Source organism: Arachis duranensis, chromosome 6, assembly GCF_000817695.3.
Source record: "Arachis duranensis cultivar V14167 chromosome 6, aradu.V14167.gnm2.J7QH, whole genome shotgun sequence".
NCBI lineage: Eukaryota > Viridiplantae > Streptophyta > Magnoliopsida > Fabales > Fabaceae > Arachis > Arachis duranensis.
The window spans coordinates 108,306,881-108,319,265 of NC_029777.3; the positions used below are offsets into that span (position 1 = coordinate 108,306,881).

The 12,385-nt window shown below is 29.9% G+C and overlaps 2 protein-coding genes across 3 annotated transcripts; one reads left to right on the forward strand and one right to left on the reverse strand.

The window, feature by feature from the left end:
- The first annotated feature begins 2,772 nt into the window (after window positions 1-2,772).
- Window positions 2,773-5,715, forward strand: LOC107495796 (F-box protein At3g12350). Its single transcript, XM_016116980.3, has 3 exons — window positions 2,773-3,579; window positions 4,029-4,439; window positions 4,837-5,715. Exons 1-3 carry the CDS (start codon window positions 3,070-3,072, stop codon window positions 5,338-5,340), a joined length of 1,425 nt encoding a protein of 474 aa, XP_015972466.1. The 5' UTR covers window positions 2,773-3,069; the 3' UTR covers window positions 5,341-5,715.
- Window positions 5,716-6,016: 301 nt separating this feature from the next.
- Window positions 6,017-7,536, reverse strand: LOC107495797 (LIM domain-containing protein WLIM1). Of its 2 annotated transcripts, XM_016116981.3 has the most exons (6): window positions 7,421-7,536; window positions 7,115-7,302; window positions 6,821-6,917; window positions 6,688-6,728; window positions 6,507-6,596; window positions 6,017-6,438 (listed from the first exon to the last, which is right to left on the reverse strand). In XM_016116981.3, the coding sequence occupies exons 2-6, from the start codon at window positions 7,247-7,249 to the stop codon at window positions 6,211-6,213; spliced, it is 591 nt and encodes a 196-aa protein (XP_015972467.1). In that variant the 5' UTR covers window positions 7,250-7,302; window positions 7,421-7,536; the 3' UTR covers window positions 6,017-6,210. The 2 variants fall into 2 exon arrangements, with proteins under 2 accessions (XP_015972467.1, XP_015972468.1); XM_016116982.3 differs by lacking the exon at window positions 7,421-7,536 and having other exon boundaries at window positions 7,115-7,391.
- Window positions 7,537-12,385: the final 4,849 nt, after the last annotated feature.

Here is a 12,385-nt window from a genome sequence, read left to right on the forward strand (position 1 = left end):
AAATAAATTTTAATGATTTTATAGTTTTATGTTAGTTATAGTTTAAAATATTATTTTAATATAATTTTTTAATATTATAAATTTTTTTTGCAATAATTAATTTTAATAAATAAAAAAAACTCATATATTTTATATTTAATTATTTAAAAATAAAAAATTTTGTTGCCATTTAAAGTATTGTGTATTAAAGTATTGCCATTTAAAGTATTTATTTATGTACTAGGATATTCTATATTTATTAAAGTTCATCAATGCTCTTGTTTTATATTAGCCTTTGATTTTCATCTAATAAAATCTAATGACCTATATAAATGTGGCTCATTCAATAAGCACATAATGGTTGAGCTCGTTTTAGACATACCCTGATTTCAGCTAGAAGAAAAACAACATCATATTATCTTCAAAGAAGATACCATGGCTCTATACTATGTTAGAAACAAAAGATTAAATTGAAAAAAAAATTTGTGTATATAAAAGGGTAATAATAAAAATGTAATTTGTATACCATGACTTTATACAATATAAAAGGGTATTTATTGGTATTAAGAGAATCGTAATAATAAAAATATAATATTTTGTAATAAATATTCATATATACTAAATAATTCTAACAAATGCTAATTGATTATAATATAATCTGACAATAAAAATGAAATACATAATTTTCTACTTAAAAAAGTAAAAAAATAATAATATCTGCTCACTAAAATAATAACATTAGTAAACATTTATTAATGCAGTAAAAAGATTACAAAAATCATAAAATAAAAATAGAAACCTCCTTAATATGAGACATAAAAATCACTAGTTACAAAAATTAAAGAAATATTTTTACTATAATTAAAATAGGATACGACAAAATCACAAATTAAAAATCGATAAACCCAAACATTAAAATTTACAAACAAAATTTAAGGAATCTATAATTCCAACCACAAATTTCGTCTTAAAAATTCAAACAATCAAAGTAAATAATTAGTTGTCCTACAAGTTGCCAATTTACAATAATAGTTTTGTGGCTAATTTTTTTAATTATGGAAATTTAAAATGTGTTATAATCATTACTCAATTATAGAAAAATGGTGTGTTTTTTATAGATATGAAGATAAATTTTTTTATAAATTGAAACTCACAAATCGGAGGCTTAGTTTTGTTTTTGGAAACAAAACTTAAGGTCAGATTTGAGGTAATAAAGAAATCTGAGCCTCAAATTTGTATAAGCTGAAAATTTTTTTAAAAGATAAACAAATTGATAGGTCAGTTTTGTGAAAAAAAATGATAAACCACAAATCTGAGGGTCAGATTTGTGGTATAACAAAAAAAAAATTTAAAATACACAAAACTGAACCTCAGTTTTGTGATTATTCATACAAAAAGAAAACACATCATTTCTCCATATTATTTAAAAACACCACCACAATCTCAATAATAAAAATAAAAAATGTAGTTTTGTATATATGTGAAAATAGTTTTTTTATTTTTCTTCTCTCAAGTAATTACTGATGAGACTTTTTTTTTATTTAACTCTAGATTAGTAATATAGGATGAGTTATTACTCACTGCACTCTCAAAATAAGTAATTATAAACTTAGATACTAATATCTGGACTTTTTTGCAAGTAAAAAAAGTCACAATCTCAACAAAATGATACTTTAAGTCTAAGTCGTAGTGCTTTATAACACATGATTTGGTTAAATACGTTAAAATGAATTGAAAATTAGTTCAGATTGTTCAGACCTTGATTTGAGGCAAGAAAAGTGAAACACCAACATGCTAGCAATTAGTCTAAGGCATGAATTGTTTCTTTGATTCAGATGTATGACCTTGGAAAGCCATGTATACAATAGCAAATTGCTGTGTACAACTAACAATTTCATCAGGAAAATGAAAACAATTAAACAATGCATAAGTTATTGCAGCATAAAATTTTCATAAATCCTTACACTTAACGAACTAGGGAACAGTTATATGGGAACTCTTTGTAATATTCATATTTCCAATGAGTTAGGTTTCGTACCAAAGTTAGTTATCAATATAAAATATATACTAGAATATAAATACACATTAAAAATAAATTAAACTAAATATGTATTTATATACAAATATATTAGTAGCTTGATTTTAATAATTGATTTTAGTGTATAAATAATATTTTTTATTTACTCGAGGCTCAATCATTAAACTTAAAATATACCAAAACCATGTGTAACATGAACATATTAATGATCAAGTACGTTGACCTTATTAATCATTACAAATTACAATTTTATAATTGACACTTTTAGCAGCTACTTTTTTTAATTTCTTTCACTCCATTTTCTTGTAAACTAATTGAATAAAAAATGCCTTGCCAGGACAAGAAGCTACATGAATCCAGGTGTTGAAACTTGAAAACCAAACCTTGAAGAATTGACAAAGTAAAATACTTTTCTAAAATATTCACGCTAACACATTATTCTGTAGTATATTCAATTTTTGTATTCAACAACCAAATTGAAAATCATCAGTTAAAAGGACTAATACGTCATTCTAACTAATTATGTGTCGGTACGAACTACCAAAGTAACAAAAATACATATTTTATGTAAATTTATTGTCAATTATAATATTTCTTCTCATAAAAAATTAGTATAAAAATATTTTAAATTTTATTAAAAATATAAAACATTAAATTAACGAATTTATAATTAGATACCTCAATTGGGCCGTGACCATTATGATAACCAGTATCCTCTACCTTCACTCAAAGTCTCCAACCCAATTACGACCCAAAAACAGCATGTCGTTTCGAATATTATGGGTCGTTTATGAAAATACGAAACGCAAGCGTGTCTGAATATACGTGACGTTAGTCGTTGCCGTTTAACTGATGAGCACGAACCCGAGCCCAGTAACGCAGAAACAATCATAGACCAAAGAAAGAATGATTCCATAGAGTTGAAAAGAATCTACCATTTTTCTCTCCCTTTTTTATTTTCTGCAACCCAACACTTCGCATCACTTGAAACTTCAAAGTTCAAACCACACAAAAAAAGAAAAGAAAAAGAAACGCCCAAAACGACAACAACAATGGCTTCGTCTCTGTCGTTTTCAGATTTCCCCGAAGACGTTCAGCTCTGCATACTGTCGTTTCTCTCTCCCACCGAAATCGCCACGTTCTCCTGCACATCAAAACGCTTCGTTTCGCTCTGCACCAGCGATTCGCGCCTCTGGTTCACGATGTGCGAGAGAAGGTGGGGTTCCAAGACACAGATCAATAAATGGGTGAAGGGTGCAGTCACGTACAGGCACCTCTATAGAACTCTAAGCGAGTGGGAGAATCTCATTGGCTTCTGGCGCCGGAGCGGGCCAGGTAGCGCTTCAATTTCTTCGCCTTCGTTGCTCTTCTTTGAGTGGTGGGATACTTGCATTTCGGGATTTAGGGTTTCGCCGTCGACCAATGGGTCATATGGCGTTGTTAAAGCTCCGTTTCTTTGGATGGGTCTTTCGGATGATGGCCAGATCGTTAATTTGTTGGATCCTGATGGCCGCAGTGAGGTTTCCGCGCCGGAGTTCGCGGCGGTGCCGGCGAATGGGGAGGTTGTTTCATAAGCTCATTACTTAAGAGCATGTTTGTTGGTAACAGATTATTTTTGAGATTTTTTTTGACAATTTATTTATTTATTTATTAAATGAGCTAATACAAATGCACAATTCAGCTATTTTGGACGGAAAGATTCTTTTTTTTTTTATGTAGAGATGTATTCTCCTTGGCTTCTTAGTCACGAGCTGAAAAAATATAATACCTTTTTTTAGCTTTTAAATTGGAATGGGAAACTTTTGTGTAATGCTTTTTTAATGTGAAAAAATAAAAATCACTTTTGTGATAATTAGAAAAAAAAAACAAATATAAAAACTGACAAAAACACACTGTTTTTCTGATGCAGGATAGTTAGTCAATTATATTGATTTGATTGGATTAGTATAATGCTTCAAGTGGAATGATTGATAATTGAATTATTCATTTTGTTCAGTCTCTGATGTAACAGGTTGGATTAACTGAGAATGAGTTGATTCCAGTGAATTTGAGTTTCATGGGGAGGACGCATTTTGTTGTGGAGGAAAATCAGAGCTTTGCTGCTGCAAATTCTTCGAGTTGCAGTTCTGATCAGAAGAGAAATGGGTTTAGTAGGAGTATGAGCCCTGGGAACCTAAGCGGCGATGAATACGGTAGTGTCGGAGAGGATGTCAGTGGATCGCCAGGAAGCTTGCCAGACCGGTTGATGTCTGAGATTTATCAGCATTTGGCAAATAGGACTAGCCCTGGAAGTGATAAGTCGAGGAAGCAGAGGAGAAGGGAGAAGGAGAGGCTGGCTAAGAGGAAATGGGAGCCTGAGCATTTTGTGAAGATCGAGAATTGCTCACCAACACCATCGCGGCCTTTACAAGGCCTTTGGAAGGTGTTTCTATGTCGTTCCCTCTTGTTACGCTCGATTATGTGCATAAGTTGCCTTCTTTGATATCTTTCATTTTATAATGATATCATAGAGTAGTTGAACTATACTATACTTGGTTGTTTGGGACTTTGGGTCAAAATAATCAAATTGCAAAATGTTAAGAGAAGTGATTGGGAATTGGGAATTCAATAGCTGGTAAGAATGCTGAGAAGTTCTGATGTTTATGATCTTGTGGAGATGCAGACATTATATTGAAATCATGTTGGTAGCACTATGTGTTCCAAATGAAACATGGTGTAGTGCACTAGTGCTCAATATTTTCCCTTTTCTATTATGATTATGAAGATGGATGATAGTGGAGCACTTTGGCTCATTGGACTCTTTACTATCATTGTTGCAGGGAATCTGTGATGACATGAATTTAGCCTTTTACCTTGTGGTGTATGATGACATCGGGGGCATTGCCTGCCGAAGAGTTGGGGATCCTCCTGAGCGCTTTTCCAACTATGCCCCGGTTTTCTGGACATCTAAAACGACATTTCTGGAGACTCCATTTTCTCTGGAGGAAGAAACCTTGTATGACAGCCGGCTTCATATCAGACCGCATCAAACAAGCTTTGAAATTCAAGAGCAGTTCCACTTGTCCGATGTCGAAGTGGTAAACCCATTTCAGCAGTTACATTTGTCAGGCAACGAAGTTGTCAAACGAATTCTTCACATAAGCTCAAGCTATGATTTAGTTATTCCAGATGCAGCTGGAATGATAAATCCAAGGAGTGGAGAGGGAAGGATTTGGCAATACCACAATGATACTTTTGGATTTGGATTCCTTTGTGACAACTTTGTCATAGACATGAAGCATATTTTCCGCAACGGTTGTATTGTGGATATAGTGAATCCTTGATTTATTTCTTCTGCATTCCTTGTTCATAGGTAGTTAGATTAATGTCACCTATACCCTGTGACATATTGTTTTATTCGCTGTGAAAATAATTACAATCTTCCTAGATGGTACCTCTTTTCCTTTTACTTCCTCACCCCAAAGGTAAAACAGATACTTAATGTTTAGAATAGATGCAGAAGAAAAATAGGATAAGAAATGTGCAAGCAGCACACTTTTTAGCTTTGTGTTGTTCCTCTACATACTCAAGCATTGGCCTTTCACAATGTAGCCTTTCAATTGTGGTTTTAATTATTTACTTATTTATGTCTTGAAACATTGTGACCTTTCTAAAGTATATCTTGTACTTTCTTTCTCTTGATGACTGCGAGAAAATGGATTCAATTTGTACATATTGTTAGTGCAACTATCAAATTGGTATAGATATCTGATTCGGTTACTCATTATCTTAAAAGTCTTACAATACAAGTATTTGATTGGATTTTACATTATTATTGCATAGCAATAACTTTAAAAAAATGTTTATAGGAAGGACTTTGCAATAGAGAAGATTGCTGATTTCCTGCATAATCTTTTTTAATTGGCTATTACCTTCACTATTAATGAATGAAAGTATGAAAGTTTATTAAAAACATTGCAAAAGCATGAGTAACTCCTAAATCAATCAACACTCACAACATGGGAAATAGCAAATGAAGATCATCAAGATTAGAAAAATGCAATACAATATTTATCACTGGTAAAGGTATATTCCAATTTCCAGGACTCAAAATACTGGTAAAGCATGAGACACAGTAGAAACATATGGGGAAGAAAACATAGAACTGTATCAAAGGAATAAAACTCTCAAGACTCTTTCCTTTGTGAAGCATTTTATGTCTCAGCTGTGACTTCTTCGCCATTGATTTTTGCTTGCACTGCACTCTTCTCATGATCACCTTCAAGCTGACTCAAGTTTCCCTTCTCCTTGATTAGTTGGACATGGTGGTGTTTGCAGTAGAGCTTTCCCTCGTGCGCGATGTAATTGGAAGGGCTGATAACACATCCTCCATGGCAGCACTTGAAGCAACTCTTATGGTAAGGAGTCCCATTCACAGTGACCTATATATATCATTAATAAGCTATTTTTGTAAGAGTGGAAAGAAGCTATGGTTGAATTGTGTTGTTACCTTCTCAGTTGGATACACAGTTTTTTGGCAACCAGCACATTTATCTCTTGTTCCACCAAACATACTTGAAACTTTTGCTGCTGCAGGTTTCTGATTAGAACAGAACAAGAGTTAGAGATATGTTAGAAAGCTGAATGTGCTTTTGTGAGTTGCAAGAACCAGGATTTCAATTTTTGTTTACCTCATCAGTGTTTTTCTCTGGTTTAGCAACTTTTGGTGTTCCTAATTAAGTAAAGAAAGGAAATACTGAGATTCAATGATGCATCAAAAAGTGTGAGTGACAGATAAAAGAGAAGGAATTAATGGTTTCTTACCTTCAAAGCTTTTCTCAAGGCTACCAGTTCTCTTGAAAAGTTGATCGAAGTGCGGCCTACAGTAAAGAACTCCCTCAAAAGAGTTGTAGTTGCTCAGCTGCAGATACATGAATCTGTCAGCAAACTCACTAATCAAAATTTCAACATGGAATTTAACATCAATCCCAGGATTACAGGTTCAAGCCGTAGAATCAACCACTACTGACATAATTATCAGTACACCAGATCCAAGGCTATATAACCAAGAACTAATTGTGTGCGAGCGTGCGTGCGTGCGCGAGTATAGAGAGATACCTTGAGAGTTCCTTTGCAGTGGTGGCAGCGGAAGCAAGCTTTGTGGAAAATTCGGTTATCCGCAGTCAACTTATCAACAAGGTAAACGGTTTTGTCACAAGCCATACATTTCTGAGTTGTTCCTGCAAATGCCATTGCTTTTCTTTCTTTCTTTGTTTTCTCTTCTGAGTCTTTTAAGTTGTCACTAACTGAATGAAGAACAAAAGATCAATGAGAGGATCAAAGAAAACAAAAGAGAAAAAAAAAAGGAAAAAGAAGAAAAGAGAGAGGATAGAATGCAGAAATTTGCGGAGACAAAGGCACAACCTCCTAACAATTATAGTGACATGACAATCATTTTGATCAGATTCTAAGCACCTAACTACACTTTCTCATTTTCTTTATTTATTTTTTTTTTCTCTCTGCCTTCAACTGTGAATATAAATGCGTAAAATCTAAGAAATTTATCACACTAACAACATGTTTATGTGTTATCTTGATTTATATTTGACATTGATCTAATTCTCAAAATAGTTGTGACATTTAAATAAATTAAACATTGGGATCATATTAACTTGGTAATTGATTCTGATTTTTATATATTTACTTATTTTAGCATAAGCTTTTATGGAAGATTATATATAATCCCATAATAAAGGAAAAACTTAATTGTTGTATAACATCATTAACAAAGTTTATTTTGATAATCTGAGTCTCACTTTGGAACATGGAGAAGAATCATACATATTGTAAAGTGAAAGTTGCAAAAGGGATTACCCTACCAAGAAAGAATTCATTGACTTTTTTGCCTTCAAGTTTATGTCATCCATGTAGTTTACACCATAAAAATTATATATGTTCAAGTAGGGCCTTCAATTAAGTCCTAAATAATCAGTGTAAAATACTAATTTAGTAACAATAATCCAAACAGAAATTGGTGTACAAAACTAGTGTTATTAACTATTAAATTAAAATAAATCCACTATGAAAAATCCAAGTAAGCAGTCACAATCTTGATTAGATATTTTGGTTTAATCAATTTGTATTTGATAAGAAAAGACACTTTGTAATCATGGGGACCAGTGGCTAAAATATGGCACTGCCAGCACCTTATTATTCAATATCTAGCTGGCTAACTTTTATTCTAGAATATTACTTTTTCCAAATAGTAACAATTGATTTCTTGAGTTACAAGGGTAGGTCAAGTTTCATTAACTTTAGGTAGCCTTTGATATTTATTTTGGGACAGAATGCATGAAAATAAAGAGGTAGAGAGTAGAGACATATGTTTATGTCATTTTTTGTTTTTTGTTTTTTTCTTTAATGAAAATTGACTTAAAAAAATTGTTTAGGTCATGACAAATTTTTTTCCTTTTGGTGTTATCTCTTTCTCTTCAAATATATATTTTATTCAAATTGTCTTTTTCTATTTTGTAGGACTTTAACCATATGCCATTTAATATTTTATTTATTACTACCGCATATAGTACAATTCTATTAATTCATAATTTCTCACCTTCCTAAGTTTATATTGCCTAACAATGGAAAATTACATTAAATTGTTCTTATAAAGTATGTATTTTAATTTATAAAGAACCATAGATGACTATGTCTATTTTAATGTAACACCCTGTAATTTGGTGCAACATTGCAATGATGGGTCTGGTGTGCTGCATCTTGCAGGTGCTGTGGTTATAGTAATCTTGCATCCCACTCCAATTATGATGACAGCTTGTAATTAATCTAAGTCTGTCCCACTGAGATAAATTTAATGTCATGATTTTATTTGGCTAGTTTAAGGCTATATGTAATAAAATAATTAACAAAATGATGTGCTATAATGATCAGGTCATTGGTTAATTTGCTTCATTTACATTGACTAATTAATTACATATAAAATAACATTTGAAATAACCACAATAGTTTAGGATCCAATTTATGTAAATTATCTAAAAGAAATATTTTTTAGAGATGTAAAATTTGTAATAACATTAACTAATTTAATGCCATATGAAATAATCAAGATGGTTTAGTTGAATCATTAATTAGTTAGCTTTATTTGCCTTAGTGGATCCAATTTATTCATATATATGTCTTAGTTTATGGTGTTGTGTTAGTTCAATAAAATTTAGTGTGATATGAAATAAAAGTTAGTTGCATATGGAAGTAGCTGGAAGAAATGCAATGTCTACTTCATCTTGTGTTAGTTAAATGTCCTATGGACTATGGTGTAGTATTGTTGACTTTGACTATATTATTTGTTCAAGAATAATACAATTAGAACCACTTAAGTAGAGAGTTGATCATATAAGTGTTAATATTTGCAAATCCTAGAAGTGTCTCAGATTTCATTAATTAAATGGTTAACTAACTAATACTAAAGAAGAGAAACTTATAAATTTTGCAACATATCTGATTTTCTATTAAAAATATTTACTTTCTATTTAGTAAACACTGTTTCATCGAATCAAATCCTTTTTTATTTAAATAATCATTCAAGTATTAACCGTTGGGAAATAAATTTTTTTAAATTATATTTTAGTTATTTTAGATACAAGTAAAATTTATTTACAAATAAATAAAAAAATATTAAAACGAATTTAATACAAATCAAAATCTTGGAGCAGCACAACCTTATTCTAAAACCCACTCAATCATGTTTAAAACAAAAAGCCCAAAAATGTACAAGCCCAACTTGTGCATAACTAAATTTAAAGCACAAACAAAAAATTAAGGGTAAGGCTAGAAATGAGCCGAGCTGAGCTGAGCGAGACCAAGCTCAAGCTCGGCTTAACTCATTAACAATCGAGCCTATTTCTTAAGTTTAAACTCATCTCACCGAAAGCTCACGAGCTGGCTCAAATAATAGAAACATAAATACATAATATATAATTCTATATTAATAAATTATAACTTATATATTTAAAAAAATATTTTAAAAGATCAGTTTTATATATTTTATCTATCAATAAATTATATGTAAAAAATAAATATAAAAATATATATAATTCAATTCCAAGCTCAAACTTGGCTCACTAGCTCACGAACTTAGCTTATCGAGCTATTAACGAGTCGAGCTCGAGCTAGCTCATGAGTTGACTTGACTCACTTCCAGCCCTAATTAAGGGTTAACTATTAAAAATTTCCCTGAATTATTCAAAAACTGACAAAATATTCATGAATTTTGTTATCGACAAAAATACTTTTAAATAATTTAAAAACACAACAAAAATACTCAACAGTAAATATATATTTTCAAAAAATGACTTAGAAATTAAATTTTGATGTACTTTTTTACAAGCATGATTGTAAAAATGAGATATTATTATCTTTAAAATTTGGTAATTTTTTGTTAAGTATATATTTTTTATATTTTTTGTTAACAACCAATAATACTTTAAAAAATTCACAAAAAATATATACTTAACAAAAAATTACCAAATTTTAAAGATAATAATATCTCATTTTTTTAATCATTCTTGCAAAAAATTGCTTTAAAATTCAATCTCTAATGTATTGTTTGAGAAATACATATTTAATGTTAGTTTTTTTGCAAGATTATCTAACATTAAATATGTATTTCTCAAAAAATATATTAGAGATTGAATTTTGATGTGATATTTTGCAAGAATGATTAGAAAAATGATATATTATTATCCTTAATATTTGGTGATTTTTGTTAAGTATATAATTTTTTATAATTTTTTTGTTAACAACTAATAATACTTTTAAAAAATCACAAAAAAAATATACTTAGAAAAAAGTTACCAAATTTTAAGAATAATAATATCTAATTTTTATAATGATACTTAAAAAAATTCACATCAAAATTCAATCTCTAAGGCACTTTTTGAAAATATATATTTAGTGTTAGGCATTTTTGTTGCGTTTTTTAAATTATTTAAAGGCATTTTTGTCGATAATAAAATTTTGGTGTATTTTTATCAGCGTTTGAATAATTTAAAAGCGTTTTTGGTTGTTAACTCTAAAATTAAAGTATACAACTTTAACTAATTTTTACAATTAATTATTATTTTTCTATATATTTATTATTAACTATGTACGAAAGCTAAATTTTTAAAATAATTAGGAGAATATATAGTGAATATTACCTGTATAAAAAACACATTATAAATGCCTTTTTTAGGGATCTAATATACAATAGATATCTCGCATCTCATAATTTATTAGAGAAAAAAAATACAATAAACTTGAGAAATAATTTACCAAAATGAAAACTATGAAATTGAGAACTATATATTGAAAAAGAAAAGTCTCTTTGACCGTGATATAAAATATTGCAAATGAAGTAAAATAGGATGTATATTTTTAGCTCTACAAACATGTGATGACTATGATAATTTTTTATATTTACATAACATAAATTAAATACATATTTTAAAGTATTTATATGACAAGGACTTAAACTAAAGCATATAACATGGACAAAAATAATGTAAAAGTTTTTATAGGTAATAATATTATATGACCTGTATTTATAAAAACTAAAAGAATTCATAAATCTCCAAAACATAATTAATAATAAGATAAAGTATTAAATTGGTCTTTACTTTTGGGCGTACTAAATTAGTTATCATTTTTTTATCATTTAAACGAAATATTTTATATAGAATTAAGAAGAATGATAAATAAATGTATTGATGTATCTACGGTTGGTTTTGTGCCTCTTGAATTTGTACTTATTTTTAAGATTATCGACCTTGTTCTTGTACTACTGTCATGTAAGACATTTTATTAATTATTTAGCTTTGATTATGCACCCTTCGAATAGGAATCCATTTTTCTGAAAGATCCCGGCTTTCGTGCTTTGGTGAGTCTTCGAGACCCTTTCGATGACCTACATTGTGTTAAAGGGATATCTACACGATCCGATCGATTGCGTAAAGCGCGCGGTAGCAACGGAACTGGGTATTAAAACTAAATAATTTTTTTTTAAAATTTAAATAAAACACTTTAAATCTTAAAAATTAAAATAGAATTATCCCAAACATAAAGACCAATTTATTACTTTACCTTTAATAATATTATTCAAGTGCAAGCAATGCAAAGTCTACCCTTGTGTGTATGTGTGTTTTGTTCTTTTCTTATCAAAAACAAAGTCTACGTTCTTAATACCTCTTCTAGGATTATTTTTCAGCAAAGAGAAACTTGGAAATAAAAATCATGATGATTTGGCAGATGTAAAACATACTTATGATGAAGATAATATTGAGGTGGGTGTTAACAATAATGTTTATATTTATTTCTTGTGACATCATGGCTGCTGCAATC

What these genes read in the sequence shown, in the direction of transcription:
- LOC107495796 (XM_016116980.3), top strand. Translation starts at nt 3,070, where the DNA reads ATGGCTTCGTCTCTGTCGTTTTCAGATTTCCCCGAAGACGTTCAGCTC. An exon ending in CGGTGCCGGCGAATGGGGAG is followed by an intron (nt 3,580 to 4,028) that starts GTTGTTTCATAA and finishes CTGATGTAACAG; the next exon opens with GTTGGATTAACTGAGAATGA. An exon ending in CTTTACAAGGCCTTTGGAAG is followed by an intron (nt 4,440 to 4,836) that starts GTGTTTCTATGT and finishes TCATTGTTGCAG; the next exon opens with GGAATCTGTGATGACATGAA.
- LOC107495797 (XM_016116981.3), bottom strand. Translation starts at nt 7,249, where the DNA reads ATGGCATTTGCAGGAACAACTCAGAAATGTATGGCTTGTGACAAAACC. An exon ending in CCTTGAGAAAAGCTTTGAAG is followed by an intron (nt 6,729 to 6,820) that starts GTAAGAAACCAT and finishes TTACTTAATTAG; the next exon opens with GAACACCAAAAGTTGCTAAA. An exon ending in CAGAGAAAAACACTGATGAG is followed by an intron (nt 6,597 to 6,687) that starts GTAAACAAAAAT and finishes TGTTCTAATCAG; the next exon opens with AAACCTGCAGCAGCAAAAGT.